Source organism: Solanum pennellii, chromosome 9 (assembly GCF_001406875.1).
Source record: "Solanum pennellii chromosome 9, SPENNV200".
NCBI classification, from domain to species: domain Eukaryota; kingdom Viridiplantae; phylum Streptophyta; class Magnoliopsida; order Solanales; family Solanaceae; genus Solanum; species Solanum pennellii.
The window spans coordinates 81,531,389-81,558,650 of record NC_028645.1 but is presented as its reverse complement, the minus strand read 5'-3'; the positions used below and the strand labels follow the sequence as shown (position 1 = coordinate 81,558,650).

The following is a 27,262-nucleotide window of genomic DNA, read 5'->3' as shown; positions in this document are numbered from 1 at the left end:
GAGGGGGAGCTAATAACATAACATACCAACAATGAAGGAACAAGCTTTCCATCCACCAGTATTGGATCTAAGTATAGGATTGCCTTTGAGATTCACAGTTCCATCTTTTGTGTATCCATCATCATCTTGTCCATTTTCATCCACATATTGAGAAGTTGTCATAATTGTAGAGAAATGGATAAAATACCACTAAGTCAAATATTATTGAGGAAGTATAGAAAGTTTGTTTTCATTACTACCTTTATATAGACCACAACTTTTCTCTATCTTAAGTCATTCAAAAGTATAAAGTATATTTTCGGGGTGGGATGAATAGAATATTTTTATTTTTAATCAGAGATTCTGATGAATATAAAAAAGATACTGTCAAGACGTTTTTTTCTTCTTAAATGAGCCTTATGTGACAAATATTTAAATTAATTAATTATGATCAACCTAATACGAATATCAAATACTAAAAAAAATATAAAAAAAATATTTATATCGTCTAATTATATTTAAAAAATTGCATTGTTAGTTTATACAACTTAAATTTGCTAATTTCAATCAACTTTTGTTAGTAAATATTTTTTTAGGGGAGGTAGATAAATAATTAAGGGAACATGGATTGTGTTTGATTATATGATAATGATATAAAAATAGCATATGTGAATTGTGATTTTTTAAGAGTCCGATAAGAATATTGTGTTTTAATTATGTAGAAATCACATTTTAATATTATTATTAATATTAATATTTGTAAGAATATGATTTGATGTAGTGTAAGACATAATGCTATGCTTGTAATTATATTTTTTTTTTGTATATAAATAGTCACTAGTTTATTAATTGTAAATAAGAAAATACAGAATATTTCTTCAACTCTTTTAATTTGATTGATTCTTGATTTATCAATAATTATTATATTGTACATGTGTTAATAATTTTTTATTTAAGCAGTGGAATGAACGTCTATTTAAATCACTTTGAAAATTTTTATTAAGATTTTTCTATTTTCTAAACTCGAATTTGAAATATCTAATTTAAAATAAAAATTTTATACATCTCGCCATGATATAAGACAGGTTCCTTTTATTATACTAAAATTCACGTTTGCATCAAAATATAATTAATTAATAGCATAAAATAAGATTAAAACTGAAAGTTGCTCACTGCCTTATTACCCATAAATGCCAAGAAATAGTCTTTGCAACTATTTCTTTAAAAATAGAAAAGAAAAAAAGGTAGGTATGTACTTAGTAAAAAAATAGTCTCGAGTTTTAGTTTTGAATAAGAATTATTTTTTTATTAGGAGCGTTATCTTTAAATAGATTGTTCGTAATTTCGAAATTGGGTGAGAAACAAAAAAAAAACTTTTGTTAAGAAAATTATTTTCTCATTTAATGTCTGATAGTCATTGAAATTTGACTTAATTCAACTCGTTTTTTAGGGCAACATTCAAAGTAAGAATGAAGAGATCTTAATCATCAATATGTTGAAGTACTTCAGAGTCGAAGCCTGATAAGGTTGAATATTTCATTTGAATCCCTTTTTATCGAAAAATTATTGTGTTTGTACGCAATTAAAATTAATTTATCTTATGTATATATAGTAAATATTTTTAACTTTTTTCATGTATTTATTTCATTATATTTTAAATTCTTTAATTAAATTTTTTGACTCCGCCACTAAATTAATACTGCAATTGCCATGTTGACCATTTACTCATTTCTTTTGACTTTGTTGAGAGAAACTTATAAAATTGTTTTCTCATTTCATTTAATTTTCCCACCTAAGATTCTAAATTTTGGTGACCCACAGTAGATAAAATCCATATATAAAATCTTGTGCTAATTTTGACCTCAAGAAAATCCAACTGAATTATTTGAGCCATATTTAAAAAAAAAAAAAATCTTCTAATGAATCATATTAAATTTGTCAATTTTATTTTATCATATATATTCTCCTTTTTTTATTTCATAATTAACTATCTCTTAAAGTAACGATAACATACTCAGTATAATCTCGTAACAGGTGAATTTATAAAGCTTGCGATAAACATAGAACTTTATTAAAAAATCGTTCGACTCAATAAAATATCTCAAAGTTGGTTAGAAAAGAAACATCTAAAGTAAATACTGTTTTGATTTTACAACCGCCAACGATGGAAATCGAACCAAACTTATATATAAATAATTAGTAATTTCTTAGGTAATAATTAGTGTTTGATTTGACTAAAATATTAAATTAAAGATTGAATTCTTTTTGTAAGCACATTTCTTTACAATTAGTCTATATGCTACGTGGCATTTGAATCTTCCTTTTTTTTTTAATTACTTTTTTGCAGAATATTCAACCTTGTTTTAATGGAATTATTATACAATAATTATGTTAATTTAATTTATTGCTACCAAACTTAGATGTCTGATAACTCTAACCCCACCTCATCCAGCCAACAAAAAAGAAAAATTAATAGAGAACGACTTGGCGTGTTTCGTGCGAAGAAAAATATTTTTTAACTTTTTATATTTAATGATCGATCAAACTTTGTTTGAAAATAACTTTTTAAAAGTAAATTAATTATTTCCATAGTGGAGATAGAAAAAATAAATTTTACAAATGACATTTTTTTTACTTTTTAATATGCTTCGTCTTCACTCTCACATCAAATTACTAATATTGAGTACGAGGAATTGTAATAAAGCGATAATCATTATTTATTATTAATCAGAAATCTAGAATTTAAAATCCCTCTGAATATAAAGTCGTCTCATGAAGATCCGCAATGTGAAATTTTTTTATACGAATCCAAATTGCGATAGTAACCCTAATAACCATATCTTTTGACTTTGGATATTTATTTATTATATCTCATTAATTAGATCAGCCATAGTCCAATGGAGTGTTATTTATTTATATTCCCCTCGTCCGTATATCATGTTGCGCTTTTCGAAAGTCAATTTGATTAATTTTTAAAGCTAAATTGAATCACATTAATCCGATATTTTAAACAAAAAAATTTAGATATTCAAAAACTATATGAAAAGTACTATAAATTGCAATTTTTTGTATATTAATACGATAAAAAAATACATCTTAAAATGTTAGTCAAAATTTTTATAGTTTGACTTTAAAAATAGAAAACATGACAAACTATACGGGACGGAGGGAGTATTAGTAGAGCCTTGACATTTTATGCAATATATATATATACTTTATTTTTGTTTGGACTTTTATCCATATTATTAAAAAGGGATTTTTCATAATAGTACTATTTAGCGTCTTTTTAAAAAATAAATTTTCACATTTAACGTATAAAGAAAAGATGCTTGATACTCACTTTAACTTTCGATGAATTTTAAATTTATATCAAATTTTTTACATTTTAAAAAATAAAATGCTCCCTATCATGGACAACTTCATATTATCTTAATTAAGGTCGTCTTAATCAAATTTGGTGTTTTCTTAAAGCAGTTTAAAATAATTATGCTCCGCAATAGACAAGTAATTAACCCTAAACTATGGCATGATTTCATATGTAATATTTTTGTCTTTTTTGATAATTTGGTGTGATATATGAAAGTCAAAAAACACAAACAAATTAAATTCTGAACGTAATTTTCATCACTTATTTAAAAATGTTTTACACGAGATTCAAGAATGTATATAACAAGATACACCTAGAATAACAAAAAAGCATATTTGCATCAGCGTAGTTAAGGGATTATATTCTTTTATTCGCATATTTGCATAAGCATGGTACAAATTCTTTTTATTCGTTTCTCGTTTGATGTTCAACATCCATATTATATTTTTATTAATTTAAATTCATGCCACATAGGGCTCATTCAGGAGAACGAGGAGAACACTCCTTACTATAGATTTTACTATACTCAACGTTTAAACTCAAAACCATCAATTAAAAAAGAAATAATCAAATTTACTGTACCACATCGTTTGATCATAAGGTATCAGATTCTACTATACTAATAATTATTAAAGGTCCCAAAAGTGGGGAGATTTAAACCAAAAAAAAAAAAGTACAAATATGATTCTATTTCTAAATAAGTTTTCACATTAGGGTTTGGAATAAAGTTGATTAATAGTCAATGAATATGACATTATTAATTTTCTTCCATTTGAAGATTTATTACAAATCACTCTCACTCATTTTCCTTTTTGACTTATATTTCCATGCTTCTAGATATACCATACAAAAACATGTGCAAGCATAGTCAATTCTCAGCCTCAAAAAAACTTTTTTTTTCTCTATTTCTTTTTTGTTTTTCTATGAATGAACGTATAACACATTAAAACAAGAACTTACATGTTTTTCATAATTAAAAGTTAAAAAATTAAAATGAATCGCGATTAAATTTACTAGTTGATGGTAATTGTCACAATATATAAAAGCAAAATTTAAATTTAATTGGCTCAAAAAAGAGCCTAGATATATAGAGTTTTGTCTCTCTTACTATATATCTCTAAGTTTGTAGGTGTGCTAATATAGGATAATATAAAGTTGACATTAAAATATTGTATTTATTATAATCAATGAACTTTAGAACTCTCTCTTTTTGGTGGACTCTAATTAAAGTGCTTGGATGAAGGTTTAGAGTTTTAAGTGTTTGAGATTATAATTTTTCTCAAATTTGTATGAAGTATTTTGTAATTGATTATGTATGATGCGAATTTAATTAATTGGTTATAAGGTTTTAAATTCGAGCCTATGAACCAATTTTCTCTAATGGATTCTATGTGACGCAAATCTGATATAATCAAATCGATTAAAAGTTTGAATATTAGGTAATTAAATTTTTAAAAAATGAAAAAAAGAAAAATCCTATTAATTAGATCTTTTAAATGAAAAATAGACCATTTATCGATTTGTACATGTCATTCTTATTAAAGGATTATACTGATTTTCTATGTATCGTTTTCAATTTTATTGGATGTCCATGAAGGGACGCTATCTGCTATTAGATAATCAACTAATGATACGAATTAGGGTTGTGATAGAGTGATAAGTAGTCCTTCATTCTTGTTCAGAGGTCTAGGGTTTGAGTCCCTCTGGATAAGAAGTCTCTTTTGTCAGAGAATGCTTTAGCTTCAAGACTTTCGGACGCTAAATTGAATTTAATCGAATTTCAATATGAATACTGAATATCATAAAAAAGGGGAAAAAAAGTCAAATGATGATAGAGTTATTGTTTGTTTGAAATCTCAGCCCCACTGCGTACAGTAAGCCTGTACCTAATCAAAAAGCTTTTTTATGTGTTCTTTTATTTTTCATTAGATTTTTATTTTTTACCCTACGTTTGATATTTATATTAAAATTTAATTAGATTTCTATTTTTGCACTGTACATACAATTTCCTTTTGCTTCCGAGATACTTTTTTATTCTCATATATTCGAATCTAAAACTCTGATTAAGAACGAAGAGATTCTGAATCATTCTACGACAATTCATATAGATAGCTCTTATGACTTCTCTATCATGTCAATTTTAGGGCTTTAAAGACGCATTAATTACTTGCTTTTATCTCTTGGAACTAATCAAATTATTCTCAAATAGTATTTCTTAGAGTAATCCTTATGATATTTAATTACGTATATTTAATTTTTTTCAATTAATTAAAACATAAATGTTTTAGTATTCTACTTGTAAATCTTCATAACTTCATGAATTTATAAATTGGTAAATTATACATTATACATGTATTATGTTAATGTCGTATTTGTTTTTAAGGATATTATAATGTTAAATATAAAGAAAAGTGAAACGAATAAAATAAAAGTAATCTAGCCAATAGAATCCTCTTTTTTTTTTCATGATTATTTTTTGACATACTTTTTTTAAAAAAAATTAATATTTATCATAAAATTCCAACAATTTCTTTAGCTCCTAAAAAAAGTCTACAAAAACGACTATGTTATAGAAGGAGTAATTTCAATGGAACTAAAGGTGACATTTCTTGATAATTATTAATTCCAAGATGGAAAAAATATCCATTTATATGTATCAATCAAGGTAGGAACTTTGACTTAAATCATTCAAACAAAAGAAAATTAATAAAGTATGATGATTTCTCGAATTACGTTATTTTTCATAATGAAATGACATATTTCTATAATGTCTATTTTTCTTATCATAAAGTGTAACTAAATGATTCAACTCATATTGAGGCTTTGGTCAATTTGGGAATAACAAAAAATTGGAAAAAGCTCATGTGTCCATATTAAAATGTCCTCTTCGTCTTGTCTATTCATTTTTTTTTACATTATAATAAATGTCAACTATATGCTAAAATGACTTTTCAATTTTCATATTTGAGTCCAGAGAAGATGATAGTAACCACCATTTTAACAATTGTGACACATTATAACATCATTATTTCAGAAAAAATAAATGCTTATAAGTTCCTGTAAAAAAATTCAAATGTTATATCTCCATCCACTAAATAAGAGAAATTTTTAATAACATTTACAAAATATCCAAAAAGATAAAATAAATCAAATTTAAAAAGCATTTGAGAGATTTTTCCAAAGGAACTTATCAAAGATTGCTGTAACTAAAACTTACAGAATATGGCAACCCCATCTGCAACATTTGACAAATGATCTGAATATCTGTCTATCTTATAGAGCACCTCATTGTCCAAATACCCGAGAAATACGCCTCGAAACATGTCGTATTCTTGGACCTGCAGATGTGTGTTAGTGTCACCACAGATCGAATCACGAATGTACATACACGATAGACCATGATCCAGCTAATTACCAAGCGCGAAAACCTGCAGCTAATTACCAGCAGGTTAGAGATCTGTTAGGAATTTCATTAGACGAACTAGCTTGGAACTTCCAGCTCTTCCTCCTTGCTCTTTTGATTTTTGATCCTTTCTGATTGAGAAACAAGCAGCTCGTAAACTCTTTTCTTCAACTACAAGAACCCAAACGAACATGTCAGAACATACTAACGAAGAAAAATGCTTCAGGAAAATAACATAGCACTTCATGCTGACTATAGAGTTCTATTAGCCTATAGGGTGAACTCCGAGAAACTATGGATAGTGAAAGCAGAAGAAACTTAAGTAAAGATACACAACATCCATGTTTATGTCTCTGCCTCTGCTACTGATACAGAATTAAATCTTTATAAAAACAAACTAACAATTCACGGCCCATTTCAGATAGGTGCTCATAAGCTATATATTTTGTGTCCAAGCTAAAAATAACTAGCAACATGCCAGAAGGGGAACAGAATGGCACCTCATGAAGACCAATCTCATTCTTTACCGACACATTTAGGGCTCCATCAGGTCCCATCTTCCTATACCTCACCAGCTCAAAGTTATCAACATTACAATCATCTGTTGCAAAGATGACAGGAGATGCTTGCAGTAAGTCACATTTGGACACGACATCAAGCCAAATATGGCTGCTGAATCTCTCTCGCATTTCCTTATAGATCACAAACTGCATAAACAACACTTGGAAATCAAACATTTTCTATACTATGAGAAAAGATAGAGAAGACTAAAAATTGGCTGTAGCAAAAAACAGTATCACAAAGCGTATTGACATTCTCCTAAGCTTTCCAGATTACTGATGAACATTTACAACATTGCATATTTAGGGAGGGACAGACAATCCCCCAATCAAACAAAAGAAACAAGAAAACAGTTTCTTGTATGGCAGACGAAACCTTATATAGCAGACAGATGCTCTTGTGTAGAGACAGTCAATCCCCAAATCAAATAGAAGAAACAACAAAACAGTTTTATAACCAATAAAACAGTTAGAAAGCAACGGGAAGCATTCACTGGAATCTCTTAAATAGCACAGCTACCGCCTTACTATATACATCACTAGCTCCTGATAGAGAAAATATGTACACTTTACTAGCTCGTGACCATCCTCATATGATCCATCTTCTCATTATTGAAGAGAATAGTTCATCCTAAATCACCAATATGCAAGTTCTAGTACGTCAACTTTTTGTCCATATACACTACTAGTACATGATGGTTCCCGTTTTATCCATCTTCTCATTATTTGGAGAAAAATATAAAATAGCTTATCAAAATCATGAATGCGCAAGTTCTAACACATACATAATTACTTCACATATATAATAGATCCCACCTTCAGGTTAAATCATTCCAGTATACAACAATAAAGAATTCCTCTCCACTAGTGGACTTGAAGATTAAAGTTCCAGTAAAAAACAGAAACATAAGAGATCAATGAGAAACCTGATCAGAAGGTGACATCCCACATTCTCCAGATAAATCATGAACATAAAGTACTGCAGTAGGCAAATGAGTGAGAACAGCAAGTGTTAACTTTTCCAAGTTATTCCTTTCCTCTGCAGGTTCAATCAAAATAAAAGGAAAAACTGTTAAAAACAAATATAAAAAGATAAGAGAAGTAATCCTTGACAACAAAACACAAGAACAACATACCCAGTGATAAATCACTAAGTGGGTCTACAGCAAAATACAAAAGTCCAGATTATAAGAAAGAAATTCAGAGAAGTATGAGTAATGTCTCACTGTTTTAAGCAGCTAGCAAAAAGAATACTGTAGTTGCATTATTTTTCTTTTAAGTCAAAACGTGGGAAATTCTATTTACACCCATTCCAGACAACTTCCCGTCACTAGATTCATTCTAATGTAGAAATTGAGCAATACCTCCTCATCTCAAACAAGCCAATTTTATTCTAGTTCTTTGAAGAACTATACTGTTACTTGGATAAGCAAAATTGCAGCTATTAGTATAATAATGTCGTCTAAGTAGTACACTTACCCAAAAGATTTTTGCATGCAAAGGTAAAAGTTCTGTCAATAGTATACCAAGTTTTAGTCCAACTAACTCTCTTCCCCATAAACACATCATTATGCACAGATAAACCAAGAGAATTTGTACAAATCGTATGCTACAAATAATCTTGTGACCAACAAAAGTGACAATGTGTCATCGGCTTCTTTACATTATGTAGGAGAAAGTAAAGGAGTTCATAAGAAAAATATTCATGTTATTCAAATGGTAAATCAAGAAGAAACTTTTACCATCAGCTCTTCTTAAGATACCAGGGGTATCAGTAACCTGAAGATGAAAATGCTTAATCAGTACAATAGCACAAGAAGCAAAAAGGTATGAAGCATTTGAGAAAACCTTTTCACTTTGAAATAAAGACTAACCTGAAAATTCTGGTAACTCAAATTAATATGACCCATCAGAATTCCTCTAGTAGTGAAGGGATAGTTGCAGATCTGATTAGATTCAGTGACATTAATGGGAATTCAATCAAGGAAAAAAAAGTATGTGATGAAAAGGATGCAATCAACTGGAGAAAGTACATCGAAAATTTTCTATATGGTTGATAGGGGCATGCAAGGAAGTATGTATAGTGTGGATTTAGTTCTAGTCAAACCATCAATCCAAATTCCTTTTACTCATTCGTAAAGCTGCAGACAAGTCTCAAAACTCATCTGTCTGCCAATGAATCCATGCCTGTGATATTGCCATACTAGCATAAGAAACATCTTTATAACAGGCAAGATAAAATAACTGACTAACAGTGATTAGGTAAAGAGGAAACTAAATTGACTGGTAATAATTGTTAGTTTATAATCATATCTGGTCATTTCATAAGCTTCCATCTCATTGCTTATCTTCCACTTCACTTTTTCCTTACTGTTACTTTTACAGATACTAACATTTGAGACCTGAGTTAGCAAAACTAAATACGGGTCAAATTTTAGAAAAGCATTTGAAGGCAAACCAAGATTCAGAATAAGAAATTTCTTCGCACCCAAGTCAAAACCATGGTTGAAAAACTAGCACTAGCTTTTTTTCAATGGATGGTAACTCTAGAAAATTTGCCTTCCTCAAGAGCATACATATTATTACGTATAACTATCTAAAGAATGATGGGTGAAATCCCTTAACCCAGATAAAAAACAAGTAAAAATGGAACAAAAGCTAGCCAGCTTAGTACATACCTCAGGCTTCCCTGTCGAAAGTACGCGAACCAAAGATGATTTTCCGACATTGGGAGCACCGACAAGACAGAGAGTTGGTGTTTCCAGATCGACAACTGGCATTGCCCGTAATGTCTGCCACCATGAAATTTGTCAGAGACTGGCAGAAACCACTTTCTTCGATTACGCAAGCAAAGATCATTGTTTAATAATCATCTATTAGGAATTCCAACTAAAAAGCTTCCACACAATCAGGAAGCCAGCTATCATGACATGTAATGTTACTGTATTTTGTTGAAAATCATAGACACAGACGTTTGATGTAATCAGTGTTGTCAAAGCTCAAAGGAGCGTGCTTAAGCCCTAAAGCGAGGCTCAAAACATGTTTGTGTTTTGCTTCGCTTAATGTGTGCTTAAATGTCGTCATCAAGGCTCTAAGACAAACTTTCCTGAAGAGGCGACACTAAACAATTGTTATTTCACTTTATCGTTTACAAAGATTCAATTTCTTTATCCATATATTTGTTACTCATGCTTATGATTATTATTCTTGGACTAAACATATATATTTGTATACTTTCAGGAAGAGGCGACACTAAGCAGTTGTTATTTCACTTAACCATTAAAAAAAAATCAGTTTCTTTATTCATATATTTTTTATTCATGCTTATAATTATTAGGGAAACGGGTCAAAAATACCCTCCAACTTTGGTTTATTGGTTAAATTTACCCTCACCGTTAAATAAAGTTAATTTTACCCCTCCATTTACTAGTTTCACCAAATTTACCCCTCCTTAGACGCATTGACACGACTTTTTAAAAAAGACCCAATTTCTTATTTTAACCCAATAACCCGACCCCACTTAAAATAACACGACCCATTCTCCCAAATCTGCTATTCCCATTTACCTATTCTCCCAAATTTCCTTCATTATTCCAGGGCCTTATCCCTTTCATCACTTTTTAGCTGAGCTTTAAAGCTTTCACGGTTGAACTGGTTATTGGCCAGCTCGATAGACTTCACCTTTCGGCGTATTACAGATTATTCTTTATGCTCACCAAGCTAACATCTATTTTTAACGGAACTTCCAGAATTTTGGCGTGAACCAATGCTCATAGATTTGGTTGGCAAGTTCACACCATTAAAACCCAACATACCACACCGATATTTTTGAGATTTTAGCAGAACTTTCAGAATGTTTTGGCAATTTCATACCACCTCACCGATTGAGTTGGCTAGTCGCCCTCTACTTTCTTTTCATGCCGACCTATTTTGAGCTTTTTGAAGTCTCAGTCACATTCAGTGAGGTCTTAATACTTTGGCGAGTTGTCAATCTCTCCTGCAAGCATTATCTTCACTTTTTCTTTGTTTTTCTATATTTTTTGGGTTTTTTCGAGGGATAAGGCCCTGGAATAATGAAGGAATTTGGGAGAATGGGTAAATGGGAATAGGAGATTTGGGAGAATGGGTCGGGTTATTTTAAATGGTCAAGTTATTGGGTTAAATGAGGAATTGGATCTTCTTAAAAAATTCGGGTCAATCCGTCCAATGAGGGGTAAATTTGGTGAAATTAGTAATGGGAGGGGTAAAATTAACTTTATTTTAACGGTGAGGGTAAATTTAAACAATAAATCAAAGTTGGAGGGTATTTTTGACCCTTTTCCCTAATTATTATTCTTGGACTAAACATATATATTGGTATGTTTTCTCCAGTTGCATCTTTTTCTATTAAAGCCTACGCTTTATTTGCACTTTGCGCGTAAAGCCCGGACAGACCTTGAAGTTGTTTTGCGCTTTTTTCTTAAGATAACACTGGATGTAATTGCATCATGTCCCTTTTTTTCTTGACATCCTTCTGATGTGTTAAATGAAGGTTCGCGATAATAATTGTTTGAAACTTCATTTCAGTTTTCAGTATACTAATGTCAGCATATATCTAACCTCTTCTTTTCTACTTTTAGTTCATCTATACGACTCATAGTGTATCACTAACTGGCCTTACCTTGGCAATGTTCAATAGTTCATCGACAGCTTTTCCATCACCATCAAATATCTCCTCAATTCTTTTCAATCCCTACAAAGACACTCTTTCACAGATCAACTTATGGATTATATCAGATAAATGTAAAATTCAGTAAAATTGAAACTATCAGACTACCTCATTCAGTCGCTCCTCTGCTTCTCGTTTAGATAATGACTGGCACAAATTGCATCAATTACTTGATTTGTATCTTAAATAGAAACAGAAACCATAAAGTAGAAAGTAATAACTTCTTAAATACTTCATCAAATCAATAATGAGAAAATAGAACATAATAACATCTGTAACAAACATGAGCTGTTAGCATGTCATCCATTCTCAAGATCGTGTATGGGTTGATGAGTGGTAGATTTTTCAGTTGTTGTTAGCTTAAGTAGGAAATCAGGCAGCTAGATGTCAAAAATGCATTCCAACATGGTCTCTTGCAAGAAGAGGTATACATGAGTCAACCTCCTGGATTTATTGACTCTAGGTATCCACACCATGTTTATCTGTTAAAGAAGGCACTGTATGGTCTAAAACAGACAACAAGACCCTAGTTTGATAGATTAGCATGCATCTTCTACACCTTGGCTTCACTAATAGTAAGGCAGACCCCTCATTGTTCACACTGCAAACTCACAAAGGTACCATATTCCTCTTGATATATGTAGATGACATTATTGTAACAAGAAGAAATCAATCACATGTCTCAGAGTTGGTTTTTTACAACTTGGAAGAGAATTTTCTATGAAAGATCTTGGCAATAAAATGGAATACATACGGGGCAAAAAGAAGAATGTCATCAAGAGGGCTATTTTACCTAAAACTGTTTCAACATAAAAAACCGGAGAGCGTGGAGAGGTGAGAAGAATAGCAGCATACAATTACAAAGTAGGTTACTATTTTATGCAATTAGTTTTCCAACCTTAGCACATAATGATGCATGTTCCTTTCCAACTGATACCACCTTTTTCCTTAGAGCTTCTAACTTTCCCAATACCTGCAAAAGTGTAGTTACTTAGATGTTAGACATGAGAGGTACAAACCAAAAGTATTGAAATAAATATCTAGGGCAGAGAAGAAAATGAAAAAAATGGATACACATCTTCATGTTTTTTTTTTTTGCTTTTTTGAGAAGGAAAAAAAAGATAATAGTGCTATCCATAGGAAAAGACCCAAAAAAAAAAGGCCATACAAGAACAGAGAAAAAAATGATGTATCACTAAATGTTGACACCTCAATTCACCAATAAAACTCCGGAATACATACATTAGTTTCTATTCTCAATCAATTAACTCAAAATTAGCACAGTGCCAGCATTATGTCCCAAATATTGAACAAAATGTAATAAAGATAAACTTCAGATAAATTTAGAGTTTCAACAGTTGAACCTTTCATTAAAACATGCAAGAAATGAAAACCATAACCTCCTGAGAGGGGTTGAGGATATCTAAAATGCTAGTTCAATGAATATTGAAACATAAAGCCAGACCCTGAAAATCACTCCATCCAACTGAAGGACCCAACAGAATCATTACATGTCTGTCAAATATACGTGTCAAATAACTTCACAAACTCAGATCTTTACTTAGATTAGCTAAAAACGACATAAAACAAAACAAACCCCAAGATGTATTCTCCTAGCGTTGATCCTTTTTTTCTTCTTTACTATCTTTTAATTTTCAGGACAGAGACATTTAAGACTTCCAATTTAACTACATGTACTTTTCTGAAGAGTCAAAAAATCATTTTTCAAAATTCAAAGCTATTTCCCTGCAGGAAAAGTTACTGATGACCTAAATTTCCCTGAAATAACATTATTTGGAACAAGATACTAGAGCGATTGAACGTTACATCTTCATAGTTTCCATCTCCAAGCGTTAACTCAATCAAAGATCTTTCATAAGGGTGCAAATATTTTTTGTTTGGGAAGTTCTCTTTGTATGTTCTCAAGGGCACAGCCAACTCCTGCATATACAAAATGAATGATAAATGTAAATTTTGTTTCGTATGAGAATATCAAAATTATAGATGTATCCACCAATGAGAAGCATTAGTCTGTCACCTTCATTAATGCGTCAAGTTGTTTTGCGCCTTTATTTCTCTCACGTTTTGCAGCATTAGCAATGCCTGTTAAACATTTTAACTAAATGCAATCATTCCTTTCATTCTGTGCATGCTTAAGTCAAGTACGAGAACTGATACTACAATGATGAGGTGGAAGTAAAAAGTACATAAATGCAGAACACGAGATTACCCTTTGTAGGTGAGACCCTCTTTGCTTTCCTCAGTGCTGAATGTAGAATATCTACAGACGGCATTACCATGGGTAATTTTTGAAAAGCACCTACATTTTCTACCTTAGGTGTCAATTTTTCCTACAAAAACAATCAAAGAACATCATTCAGCTAATTCACAGTAAGTATCCAAATACAAAAATTAATTAAAATGGTATTAGAAATCTGAAATTGAAAGTAATGGAGTAGCTATACTTTGTTTTCTTGTTGGTTCTGTGGATTTGATACATAGCTTCCTTTAACAATTGCATAAGTAGTAGTTTGCATTTGCTTACAGAAACATGACATTGGATACATAACACGCACAGGAACCAAGTACAGACCTGCACCCCGGAACGACCCAAGTTCAATCATCAAATTCTTACCAAAATTCAAGCTATTTGAAAATCTGGTGTAGGACCAATAGGGAGACTATATAGAGAAATGAAATTTTCTAGAAAGTGCACGGAGTAAGAACAATCTGGAAAAAAATTTGTGTTTTAGGTTAAATTCACTGCATTGAAAAACACAAACAGTACCTTTGGAACGGCCGAAGAACAGTGATGAGGATGGAACTTGCCATAGCTGAAGAAGACCTGAAGTGCCGCTCATATCTCTCTTAGCCCTGAGCTTTACTGAGCTCTGAGTAGCACCGGTGGACGGTAGTGGTACTCGCCTTTAACAAAATAAGGATTTGCAATAACGAAAATGCATAACATAATTTGAAGCGTATCTAGAACGAATTATACCTAACATTCACCTTACGTATCTCAAAATATATGTATCTAAACGCACAATTTTGATAAGATTTATAATATTAAAAAGTAGCTGCATCTAAATAACTAGCTCCTAAATTAATGAGATTTAGGTGAGTTTCACAATTGAAACAGTAAAAAATGTTCAAGTATCCAACCACTATTATATATATATTAAAAAAATATTTTTAAGCATGTATGAACAATATAATTTTCATTACTCAGTCGAAAAAGAAGTGAAAATTATCTAATTTTAAAATGTTATTTAAATAAATTTTCATTTAATTATTATATGTCTAAGCCATGTTATTCATATAATTTTTTATTTTAATTAAAATGTTTTTTTTTTGTCTGCGACAATAGCTATTTATTGAAATAATAACAAGATTTCACATTATATTTTTCAAACAAATAATAGTACAAGTGCTTCTAATAAGGTCCCATTAATATAGACAAATAGTTATTTATTGAAATATCAAGATTTCATATTATCTTTTTTCAAACAAATAAGAGTACAAGTGCTTCTAATAAGGTCCCATTAATATAGACAAATAGTTATTTATTGAAATAACAAGTTGTTTTCTAAAGAAAAATATAATAACTTATTATTCTCTAATAATTTAATTAGATAGTTTAATTATTCTTTTTGAATTTGAAATACTCCTAATTCAAATGAAATAAGGATTTTATTAGTTTATTCTGTGTGCTTCTAACAACCCAACGTGTATATATACTCTTTAATTTTTGTGTTTACACCTAAAAATATACCCAAAAAAAGCTTAAAAAAGTACATAATTCAATATCTATTATATATACATATTAAAAAATAATTTTAATTATATACAAATTATATAATTTTCGACTCTCGGCCGTTACTAATCACATTGTCAAGAAAACTAAAAGAAGAAGTGAAAATTACATAATTTAAAATGCTATTGAAATAAAGTTGCATTTAATTATTATATGTATGAGTCGTGTTATTCAGATAATTTTAATTAAAATGTATATTTATTTGACCGTAACTATTTTAATTTATTGAAATAACAAATTGTTCTAATAAGTTTCATTTAATATATGTCCATGTATCTCACAGTTATTTCTAATACCATTTTAAGAATAATTACTCCCGTTTTAATTTGTTTAACTTGATTAAACTAATACTATTTCACATAAGTTTACACGTATAATAAGTACATAAAACTAACTAATAATATTCAGTGTAAATTTCGACATAGAATTTTTTAACTTTCTTGAATAAAATTTACATATTAATTACTATAAATCAACAATTCAAAATATTTTCAACTTTTGATAGAGCAAGACGTCTTAATCTTAATCTTAATCATTTACCCTCTGTTTGGGTCGTTGTTGTCCGTTGTATTGTAGTGTACCTTCAATGTTTGTTTTGATTGTTATTTAACAATTGTATTGTATTGTTAAATTTCGTTGTTACATAACAATGAAAAATCTCATTTGATGGAATAACTAATTTGGTGTATTCCCATTGTTACTTAACACATAATATTTCATAATACTTTTTTACCCTTTACCCTATATTATTTAATTCTAGTCACATCTTCTCTCCTAGAAAATTAAGGATATTTTAGTAAATTCATAATTTACCCTATATTATTTAATTCTAGTCACAGCTCCTACCCTAGAATAATTAAAGACATTTTAGTAAATTCATAGATTACAATACAATACGATACAGTCAAATCAAACAATAAAATATTTTTATTTGTTTTTATTCATCAACAAACAGTACAGTTAGTCAAACATTGTATCTATCATATAGTGCAGTACAATAAGTCTACAGTACAATAAGTACAATACGGTACATTATGATTTAACGTGTTAGATTTATTGAAAATTCTAACTCACCTTAAATTTCTAAATTCTTGTTTAATTTAACTAGGTAACTATAATGAGGTGTAACTCTTTTGAATTTAAAAGAATTTTAATTTAGCTGAAATTTCTAAAATTCTGTTTTTTTCGGACTTATATTTAACGCAACTCTTTAAGTATATGTATACCTCTTCCATTTTAATTTTTTTTGACATCTTTTTCTATTGTATAAATTTAATTTCTTTTGCAATGAACATCCACAACAATATTGAAGAAATCAATAGAAAGAGGAAGAATTTTCATACTCATTTCGAAAATCCTTACGAAAATGAAAATCTACTAGAAGAAGATGACGATGATGAATTTTTGGAACTTTCATTAGTGACACCCTCCCGTTCTACTAGACCTCGAATACAATCGAGTACTTTGAATCTCCAACAACTCAACATAATACCAAAAGAAACTGTTCAATCGAGTACTTTGAATCTCCAACAACTCAACATAATACCAAAAGAAACTGTTTTGAATCTCCAACAACTCACCATGATGCCAAAAGAAACTGTTTTGAATCTCCAACAACTCACCATGATGCCAAAAGAAACTGTTCAATCGAGTACTTTGAATCACCAACAACTCAACATAATACCAAAAGAAACTGAAACTCAACTCAACATAATACCAAAAGAAACTGAAACTGTTCAATCGAGTACTTTGAATCACCAACAGCTCATTTTAAAACCGATCATGATACCAAAAGAAACTCTTCAACGTAGAAGACGTAACTCCTCAAAGCCAAAACTAATGCAGGAGGTGAAGATTGAGACTGTAACTCCTCCATTTCCTTGGGCAACAAACTCAATAGCTACGGTACACACATTGGAATACTTGTTGTCGAAGCAACTAATCATAATAAGCGGAGATGTTCAATGCAGGAGATGTGAGAAGAGATATACTATGGAATTCGATTTGAAAGAAAAGTTTGTTGAGATTGGATCTTACGTGATGAAAAATAAAACATTTCTCAAAGAACGCGCACCGTCTGTTTGGACTAATCCGATTCTTCCTACATGTCAATTTTGTAATCAAGAGAATAGCGTGAAACCGATTATTTGTTCGGATAAGAATAAGATAAATTGGTTGTTTTTGTTACTTGGTCAGATGTTGGGATGTTGTACACTTGATGAACTTAAGTTTTTTTGTGAACATACAAATAATCATCGAACGGGTGCAAAGGATCGTGTTCTTTTTTTGACATACCTAACGTTGTGCAGGCAAGTCGATCCAACTGGTCCGTTTCATCGTTGATATCGACGATCGTTGCATGATCTTAGTATTATCTGATTGTTAGTCGCAATTTAATTCTTACTTGTAGTCACGACATTTGTATTGGTTGATTATTTTTATTCAAATTAATAGCATTTTAACCATATATTTAGTGGTTTATTGCTTATGTTTGTATTTAAGAATTGACAAAAAAAGAAGAAGAAGAAAGAAACATTAACACTTCTGTTAAACGAAGAAGAATATGTCTGTATTTAAGAATTGACAAAAAGAGAGAAATATTAACACTTTTTCTAAACGAACTAAAATAAAATAATTTTACTAAAATAAGAAATAAAATACTTTTACTAAAAGAAAAAATTAAGACGTAGGTCTTTGTTGTGTCGCAATTGATATGACTTATATAATTTATCGTACTTAAATAATTTTGATGAATATATAGAATATTTGGATACATTATATCGTTTTTTGTCGTTACATAATGTCACACATCAACAATTTAGATGATAAATATATAAGAAAACTAGAGAAGTAGACATAATGTCGCACATCAACAATTTGAATGATAAACAATATAAAAATGATAAACCTATAAGAAAAGTAGGATATGAGATAGAGCTCTATATAAAGGTAGGGTAAAAAACAAAATAGGATTATTAAAGACAAAATGAGAAGATTACGACAAGATCATGGTTAAATAAAATGAGAAACGATAGATTGAAATGATAAGTCCATACAAAATATAAACATGACATTTTAAACTAACAATACAATACAATACAACGAGCGCGATCACGCACCAAACTGATGGTTATGAAACTTTTCGTCATTACTCAACGATGGATTTAAACTACGCCATACAAAATATAAACATGACAGTTAAACTAAACGATACAATACAACGAATAACAAACAAGATGATATTGATCAATATACTTAAAAGCTTATCAACATAAGCTAGCTCAAATATATATATATTGATGAGATAGTGTGCCTACTAAGAAGGTAAATTTATGCTTGTTGGCATAACATACAAACCAATGGCATCAAGAAATAAGCCTGAAAATCCATGGAATCCAACAATAACCCCACCTTGCATAATAAATGAGAAGTTGGTATCAGTCTCAATTACTGAACCCATAGGGCCATGATGGCTAAGGTTAGTGTGAACCTTAATGGATTTTATTATAAGATAGGGACCATAGAGTCCATATGTCCCACTTAAGCCTGTCAAATACTCTGAAGGACTGTCTATATTGATCTACAAAAATTCAACAAAAAATTAATTAGCCTTATTAAACAAGGAGAATATTGAATGATGGTTGGGAACAAAGAAAAAAAATTATTATTTCACTTGAAATTAATCTCATTCTTAAAGGCATATTGATTTAGAAAAATAGTATATACTAGTTGGTGGTAGTTGAAGGCAATGCTAGATGTGATGGTGGAAGTGGTTGACAGTAAGGATCAAACAGTATAGTGGTGGTAGTAATTGATAATGGTGGCGACAATGGATATAATTATAATGATATTGAGGTGGTAGATGTGATAGTGACTGATAGTAGTAGTTGACAATGCTGGTGGTTGTGATGACAGAGGTGGTTGGTTCTATGAAATTAGGATTTTCACTAAGGAGGTCAAAATATAAAGTAAAGACATGAAGAAGCCAGAGGAGGTTCAACATCTACTATATATATATAAGAAATAATTTAAAACGATGTATAAATTATGTAATTTCCCCCCAAAGTGGTTTCATCCTAACCCCCACGACATTAATTACAAGGCTACACCCCTAGTTGTTGACGGTAATGGTGGTTGACAATGGTAGGGGTTGTGATGACATAGGTGGTTGGTGTTTAGTGCAGCGGCCGGTGATTGTGTGGATAGAATGGTAGGTGAAAATTATCCACAAAAATACTAATGAATGATATTAAGATCTATTCAGCTATTCATTAAGTGCAAACAAATAAGATCTAAAAACTATGTTGTTAGGCCTCTCCAAAAAACATCGCCCGCACACATATCATGATCCAACGACATGTCTGAACAACATATATACACTAAAAGAAAGACATTAATGTTACCTCAGTCAATTTGCCTCCAGAACCACCAAATGTTTTAGAAGACTTCATGACACCATTTTCTTCAATGCTCTTAAACATTATAGAATCTATAATCAATCCATGCCTTACTACTATCTGTTTAACTACACCTTTAGGCCTATAATTCCAATGACTTCCTCCAGAACCACCCCATCTCTCAACACCAATAGCTCCACTCTCTAATTTCACTTCTCTAATAATAGATGTTTCTCCTTCATTTATACCAACACCAATATCTCCACTCTGTAAAGATGTTTCTCCTTCATTTATAGTATCAGTCAAAACTATACCATAAGTTGTTAAACTTTCTCTGAGGCTTTTAACTCTCTTGTTGATCTTTCCTATATCCCACCCTATTTTGTACCTTGGAATAACCTCTTTCACAACATTAGCTAACATTGTACAGAAACAATAAACAGTGTCTTCCCCATTTGATCTCTTCATTACCTCAGCGGCAAACTTCTCAACTACGCCCTCTGCATCTTGTGCAAGGTCTCGAATTTCATCAGCACAATTTTTTACTCTTTCTCCTTTCTGTTTTCTTGTATCAACGTCTTTCAAGAATGCTCGCATACGTCCCAGCTCTGTAACAAGTTCTCTTACTTCTTCATTCACTCCATATAGGAAAAATGCTTGTTCTGAGATTTTTGATATCGCTTTGACTATGGCAGCCTCAGCCATTTCAAGTGTCCTAGATAAACAAACTGATCATATGGGATCAAGGACTGGATAGAGGTTTCAGTCAAATGAAACATGAGGCTAATATGCAAACTTGGTGTTCTGTGTTGACTTTGTCTTCCAGTCGCTCAGCAAACAACAACGACAAAATACTCGGTGCAATCTCACAAGTGGGGTCTGGGAAGGGTACGTAATCCAACTTTAGGAGGTAGACAGATCTTCAAGCCACCCAAAGACATTAGTAAAAAAAAAAACTAGCAGAAACTGAAAAATAATGTGAGTTCCTGTTAATTCTTTCTTTTCAACAATTTCTAATTAAATCTAACAGCCAATGCTCACTTATGACAAACTTAAAAACTACCAAAACTGTTGAGGAAGTATATTTAAGGGATTATTTTAAGCCTATCCCAAACATAATGAGCCATTTTTGATTTTTCTCTATTGGATACTAGGACCACTCAAGTCACATCACAGAGACAATGGTACAAGGTTGGTATTAATGGGCATAAGTTGTAAGAAAGTAAATGACAGAACAGGTGTCATTTGAGAGTTGGTTACAATTATGCAAGTATAAGTAATGAATCTATATAATATTTCATGCGGAGTTTAGTTATTTTACTTTTTATCCCGCATAAAATAACACATAGATACCCTTACAACTTAAACATGTATTAGTCATGTGGCTTTCTAAAATTTCAAACCAAACACCGTATTAATTTTATACATGACTAATTCACCTCCTAACCAACTACCGAATGTAGAATTACTTGTAACAAAATTTAATACATGCATACCTCACCTCCAAATCAGCTACCAAACGACCCCTTAATTCATGGAGTTGGAGCAATCTTGGGAACCAAGTAGCTCTGCATAAGAACCATTCTTGATCTCATTACCAAATTCCACTGGCCATTTTGCATAACATGGAGCAATTCTAGCTTCAGAATACATAAAAACGAAGAGAAGTGCAATACTTTTGTCCATAATCTGACCATACGACATCATGCTCAGTCAATAAGATGCATTACATTAGGTAAGGGCTCAAGCACGTCGTGGACTATTCGTGACTTAAGATGTAAAAGATCACTCGCGAGGAATTCTTTAACCACACCATTCACCTCTACGACGCTACATCCAGGCTGCTTCTTTATCCTCATTTGCTCGATCAATTTCCTAACACAGTTGGCTTCCATTTCCCAACCAGCTTCCTTGTACATGTTGTATGCAAGTACGTAAGTACCATAGTCAGCTACCTTCACGTTAGACAGCTTTCTCCATATTCTATCACCTACTTTAAGATCACCGTAGACCCTACAAGCACCAAGTAAAGCTCCCCACACATTAGCATCCCCTTTCTCTATCCCTCCCATGTTCTCAACAATGAACTTCTCAGCATCCTCGAGCTTACCAGCTCTTGCTAACAGGTCTACCACACATGCACGATGCTCAAACCTGGGTTCAACCCCATAAACACTGCTCATTCTTTCAAACAGTGAAAGACCTTTTTCAACCAAATTTGCATGAGTGCAAGCAGAGAGCACAGCAACAAATGTTGTTTCATTTGGTTGATTCCCACTTGCTAACATCCTATAGAACAATTGAAATGATTTCATTGCATCTCCATTCATTGCAAAGCCTGATATGATGGCATTCCATGCTCCAGTATCCTTATAAGTCATCTCTTCAAAGACTGATGAAGCCAACTCTGTTCTCCCACATTTAGAGTACATGTCAACCAATGCAGTAGCCAATATTGGGTTCGACTCATAACTATAATGCTTAGCCAATGAATGTACCCAAAAGCCTTGTGCTAAGGCACCTAGATGAGCACAAGCCGTGAGGACACTTACAAGAATAGACTCATTGGGCTTAAGACCATCTTCTTCCATCCTCCGATACAAGCATAGAACCTCCTTAAAATCACTAGCCCGTGAATATGCTGCCATCATTGCACTCCAAGAAATCACATTCCTCTCCGTCATATCTTCAAACAACAATCTGGCCTTTCCCACCTCCCCTATTTTCCCGTATCCATCAATCATGGTAGTAAACAAAACCACATCCCTGTCGGGAATTTCATCAAACAACATACGTGCTCTGTCCATCTCGAGATGTAGGGAATAAAATTCAATCAATGATGCAACAATAAACCGGTCATGTTGTAATCCCAACTTCAGTGAATGGGCATGGACTGAAAACCCAAGTAGCCTAAACTCATTTGAAACCATTGAACAAGCCTTTATCAATGGTGGAATGGTATAATTATTCACAATAAGTTTATCTCTCAGCATGTCTTTGTAGCATACAATTGCTGGTATCGGCATATCTGATTGCATGTATCCTCTGATCATGGTATTGTACAAAAAGGTACTTTGGTAGCCAAGATTTTGAAACACAATACGCGAATAGTTGAAGAAAGAAGGAATCCTAGAATTGACGGCAAATGAAAGAAGTGGAGCAATGGCTGACGGAGTTTCTGGGAGGTGAAGTTTGAGGAGTTGGCAATGGAGCTCTTTTAGATGGTTGAGAGTTCTGCACTTTTGCATTAAGGGCGTCAGGGGAGAATGAGTTTCGCTAACTGCTTTTAGAATCATCTAGAATGTTAAAAATGACATATCATTCTTTCCATACAAGTCCAATGACTTCCCAATACATGATCCGTCCTTTCAAACCAGTTTGGAATCTCATATGACGTAGCTGTTAACCAATTTCTGATCCTTAATTATCTTCGTTTTGGCTGATACTGATTAATCATACCAGTATATCCTAACTGCAAGTGTAGTACAAGTTCTTGTGATGAAAGTTGGCTGATTTGTCTACACATCCTTGCAAATGTTGCTAACTCGGCCTGGCACTGAAAATCGATAAGCCAACAAGACCCGTGAATGATTAACCACAATTTTAAACACAGATAAACAATAACATCCACGCTTTAGAAGCAACATTGTCCAAGAGTATGCAGTATTCGATAAAGCCAGTCGATTTTCCCAAATTTGGTAATTAAACCATCTACAATGAAGTGACACCTTGTTCACGATGGAACAAAGAAATTAATAACAGAAATATGTTATTGTGTTCGAAAACTCATTTAGGCATTTAACAAACACCTTACATACATTTAGAACAATAGACTTTCAACAACTTCAAATTAGTAACTAATGATTCCTTAGTTATGGTTGTTCGGTACATGGAATGGGATAAGCAAGAATAATACCATGAGATTATTGTAATCCCACCATTTTAGTACAAATGCTGAGATAAAATAATCTCGAATTAGCTAATCCGTCAGACCAAATCTGAAATAAAGTTAATTTCAAATTTTATCCCGTGATTATTATTCTTATCTCACGTACCAAACATTTCTTCATTCATACAAAAACACAATAACAGAAACTCAGCATAATGTATTGCAAAAAAGCAAGAAATAAAGGATTTTATACACACCTATTGATAGGCTTGTCTAATTTTCTTCAATGCACACATCAAATTATCTCAGTTTATTATGATTAAATGATGAATAGAAAGTTAGGATTTACGCTTTCACATTAATGAACCATGACTTAGAGGTGTTAAATTCTTCGATTCTGTCCCTAAAGCTAGCTCCTACTCATCCTCGTTATCCTACAGATCAAAGTACCTTGAGTTGATAAGTAATGGACAGGTTACTATTAAAGTCATGCATATTATTATTAATAATAATGGAAGAATATCAACACATATTTTTCCAAGGAGAAGAGCAGTAGGACTGTTAATAGACAAAATGTCCAAATAGCAGTCAAGAGGCCAAATTCAAAAATCAGCAGCCCTTCTTCTCTTATTCGAAATTTCTTAACAAATTGGACATGGCAATTGGATAATTGGGTCCCTAAAAAAGCAAAAATCATTCATCCCCTCTATTATCTTCGTTTTGGCTGATAAAGATTCATCATACCTGTATATCCTAACTGCAAAAGTGTCGTACAAGTTCTTGTAGCGAAAGTTGGCTGGTTTTGTCTACACATTTTCGCTAATGTAGCTGACTCGACCTGGCACTGAAAAGCAATAAGCCAACAAGATCTGTGAATGATCAACGACAATTCAAAACACAAATAAACACTAGCATCCAAGCTTTAGAAGCAACATTTTCCAAGAGTATGCGGTATCCAATAAAGAGGGTATTACAATTCACAAACTACATCAAGAAATAACCAGTTCAACTTCCCAAAATTTGTAATTAACAACAACATTCCCCTAGGGAGGGGAGAAGTAGAGTGTACGTAAACATTATCAGTACCTCGTGGAGGGATAGAGACTGTTTCAGAAAAACCTTCGGCTCAAATGCAGTAAATCCAAATACAAAGAAGAAGAAAATTGGTAACTAACCCGATCTACGAATACCTTGTTCATTATGAAGCAAAGAAACTAATAACAAAAAAAATGTTTTCCTGTTCTAAAACTCATTTAGGCATTTCAACAAACACTTTGCATACATGTACAACAACAGACTTTCAACCTTTCAACAAATTCAAATTAGTAACTAATGATACCCTAGTTATCCCCAATAAATTTTTCGGTACACGGGATGAGATAAGCAAGAATATCCATAGAATTATTGCATCCTACCCTTTATTATACGGTAATGAACATTTCTAGATTAGATAATACGTCATATTAGACCTGAAATAAAGCTATTCCCAAATTTTATTTCGTGATTATTATTATTACTAGTTTCCGAGCACGCGCGTTGCGCGAGTAACCCATGAGTATATTATTTCTTAAAAGATAATATTACTAAATAATAAAATATGTCTAATTGAGATTTCTTACTTTGTTTAACTACTAATTGTGACACTCCAATTTTCTGCCCTGCTAGTGAATACATCGAAATAATAATATGAAAAATTAATAAAATAAACTTCGTTTATAATTCAAAAATAAGTTTAGAAAGCAAAAAGGAAAAATAGCAACTATCTAAATTAAATTTCTCGATAGTTCCGTTTTATTGGTAGAATAATGTTAGAAGAAATAGTGTAAGATTAACTTTGAGTGAAAGGAAAACAAAACCTTTCAACTTTTTTACTTTGCCTTTTGAATCTCCTGATAATTATGTTTAAAGTATTGTATTAAATTTTTATCCACAAACACTTTAAACTAATTAGTTAACTATAAATATTTAAAACTATGATGTAAAAAGTCTTATTATTTATATTTTGAAAATCAGAATATTTATGAATAACTACTATTTTTATCTAAAATTTAATTTTCTCTTCATACATAACTTATCCACCATTAATCTAATATTATATGTTTCACCTTTTTTTTTTCCATAAAAAGAAAAGAAAAGAGTAAACATCCTATTTTATCACATTCATTCTTAAAGATGAAAATTAATGTATATGTAAAATTATAAGTACGAAGCAAAAAAAAAAAAAAAGAAAAGATACAGATGAGCAAGATAATTAGGCATTTCATTTTATTTTTGTCTCCATAGTGAAACTGAACATTTGAGCATACAAAATACAAATATGAATTTAGAGCAACTTGCTAATAAAACAAGAATTCAACTATATGAAGAGACACAAAAAAGTCTTATTATAATTCTTACTACAAATAAGTATAGAACTAACACATCAAGTTCCGATGCTTCAGTAATTGAATTCTTGTCTATTCTCGTGACTGCAGAAGGGAATCTCACAACTTTCACCTCAAATTGTGACATTATTTCACATGTTTAGAGTTCCTACACACAAGAATTGTAGGAGTGGTAAATAAAAGTTTTTCTTGAAAAAGTTAAATTTATAGAACAAAATTTTGGAAACATGAAAAGTCACATGAATTATTGTTAAAATAAATATAAAAAAGATAGAGATGAAATTTTATTTTAAAGATACATGAATCTACTTTGTTAAAATAAATATAAAAAAAATAGAGATGAAATTTAATTTTAAAGATACATGAATCTACTTTAATTTCTTGTCTATAAGGAATAATTACTCATTTTTATTTTATTTACATTTGTGTTAGAAATTTGAAAGGTCAAGATTAGGAAATGAGAATAAGAAGATTATAAAAGTTTTAATTTATTAGAGGGGTAAAATAGTAATTCAACTTTTAAGTTTTGAGCTTCATGCTTATAATAATATATGATTATTATCTCACGTACCAAACACTTCTTCATGCTTGCAAAAACATAAATTCATAGTGACAAAAAGCAAGAAATAGAGTGTATAGACACCTATTCATAGGCTTGTCTGATTTTCTTCAATGCACATATCAAAATATGTCAGTTTATTATGATTAAATAGTGAATCGGAAATAAAAAATTTCGATTTCACGTTAATATATCATGATTT

At 31.3% G+C, this 27,262-nt stretch overlaps 4 protein-coding genes and 1 non-coding gene across 24 annotated transcripts in view; 1 reads left to right on the top strand and 4 right to left on the bottom strand.

The window, feature by feature from the left end:
* LOC107029417 (protein NRT1/ PTR FAMILY 5.2-like) overlaps positions 1 to 229 on the bottom strand; it is a 7,256-nt gene extending 7,027 nt beyond the window's left edge. Inside the window, exon 1 of the mRNA XM_015230824.2 lies at positions 27 to 229. Coding sequence (XP_015086310.1) covers positions 27 to 162 — 136 coding nt within the window. The 5' untranslated portion in view covers positions 163 to 229. The remainder of the gene's footprint in view (positions 1 to 26) is intronic.
* Positions 230 to 4,843: 4,614 nt separating this feature from the next.
* On the bottom strand, positions 4,844 to 4,947 carry LOC114074111. Its single transcript, XR_003574593.1, has one exon. It is a non-coding gene; the product is annotated as a U6 spliceosomal RNA (small nuclear RNA).
* A 1,459-nt stretch (positions 4,948 to 6,406) lies between these two features.
* LOC107031776 (nucleolar GTP-binding protein 1) lies at positions 6,407 to 15,000 on the bottom strand. Of its 2 annotated transcripts, none has more exons than XM_015233248.2 (15): positions 14,806 to 15,000; positions 14,483 to 14,610; positions 14,248 to 14,368; positions 14,056 to 14,120; positions 13,845 to 13,958; positions 12,916 to 12,990; positions 12,126 to 12,164; positions 11,970 to 12,041; positions 9,988 to 10,101; positions 9,184 to 9,255; positions 9,052 to 9,088; positions 8,236 to 8,348; positions 7,250 to 7,456; positions 6,789 to 6,920; positions 6,407 to 6,684 (listed from the first exon to the last, which is right to left on the bottom strand). In XM_015233248.2, exons 1-14 carry the CDS (start codon positions 14,876 to 14,878, stop codon positions 6,828 to 6,830), a joined length of 1,323 nt encoding a protein of 440 aa, XP_015088734.1. In that variant the 5' UTR covers positions 14,879 to 15,000; the 3' UTR covers positions 6,407 to 6,684; positions 6,789 to 6,827. The 2 variants fall into 2 exon arrangements, 1 of the variants encoding a protein (XP_015088734.1); XR_001458279.2 differs by having other exon boundaries at positions 6,410 to 6,684; positions 6,762 to 6,920; positions 14,806 to 14,999.
* A 2,118-nt stretch (positions 15,001 to 17,118) lies between these two features.
* Positions 17,119 to 18,174, top strand: LOC114078608. The gene has a single exon (XM_027919492.1). It carries the CDS (start codon positions 17,119 to 17,121, stop codon positions 18,172 to 18,174), a length of 1,056 nt encoding a protein of 351 aa, XP_027775293.1.
* Positions 18,175 to 18,884: 710 nt separating this feature from the next.
* LOC107031178 (pentatricopeptide repeat-containing protein At5g66520-like) lies at positions 18,885 to 25,582 on the bottom strand. 19 transcript variants are annotated; one of them, XM_015232451.2, is made up of 5 exons: positions 24,862 to 25,526; positions 21,905 to 23,784; positions 21,725 to 21,796; positions 20,235 to 21,107; positions 18,894 to 19,411 (listed from the first exon to the last, which is right to left on the bottom strand). In XM_015232451.2, exon 2 carries the CDS (start codon positions 23,522 to 23,524, stop codon positions 21,938 to 21,940), a length of 1,587 nt encoding a protein of 528 aa, XP_015087937.1. In that variant the 5' UTR covers positions 23,525 to 23,784; positions 24,862 to 25,526; the 3' UTR covers positions 18,894 to 19,411; positions 20,235 to 21,107; positions 21,725 to 21,796; positions 21,905 to 21,937. The 19 variants fall into 19 exon arrangements, with proteins under 19 accessions (XP_027775338.1, XP_027775339.1, XP_015087939.1 ...); XM_027919536.1 differs by having other exon boundaries at positions 20,235 to 20,956; XM_027919534.1 differs by having other exon boundaries at positions 20,235 to 21,148; positions 21,730 to 21,796.
* Positions 25,583 to 27,262: the final 1,680 nt, after the last annotated feature.

Bases quoted from the DNA above. Each gene is read 5' to 3' on its own strand.
- LOC114078608 (XM_027919492.1), top strand. From the start codon at position 17,119: ATGAACATCCACAACAATATTGAAGAAATCAATAGAAAGAGGAAGAAT.
- LOC107031178 (XM_015232444.2), bottom strand. From the start codon at position 23,524: ATGATTCTAAAAGCAGTTAGCGAAACTCATTCTCCCCTGACGCCCTTA.
- LOC107031776 (XM_015233248.2), bottom strand. From the start codon at position 14,878: ATGAGCGGCACTTCAGGTCTTCTTCAGCTATGGCAAGTTCCATCCTCA. The intron at 12,991-13,844 runs GTAACGTTCAAT...ACACTTTTGCAG, and splicing joins GAGATGGAAACTATGAAGAT to GTATTGGGAAAGTTAGAAGC. The intron at 9,089-9,183 runs GTTAGTCTTTAT...TTTCATCTTCAG, and splicing joins TGAGTTACCAGAATTTTCAG to GTTACTGATACCCCTGGTAT.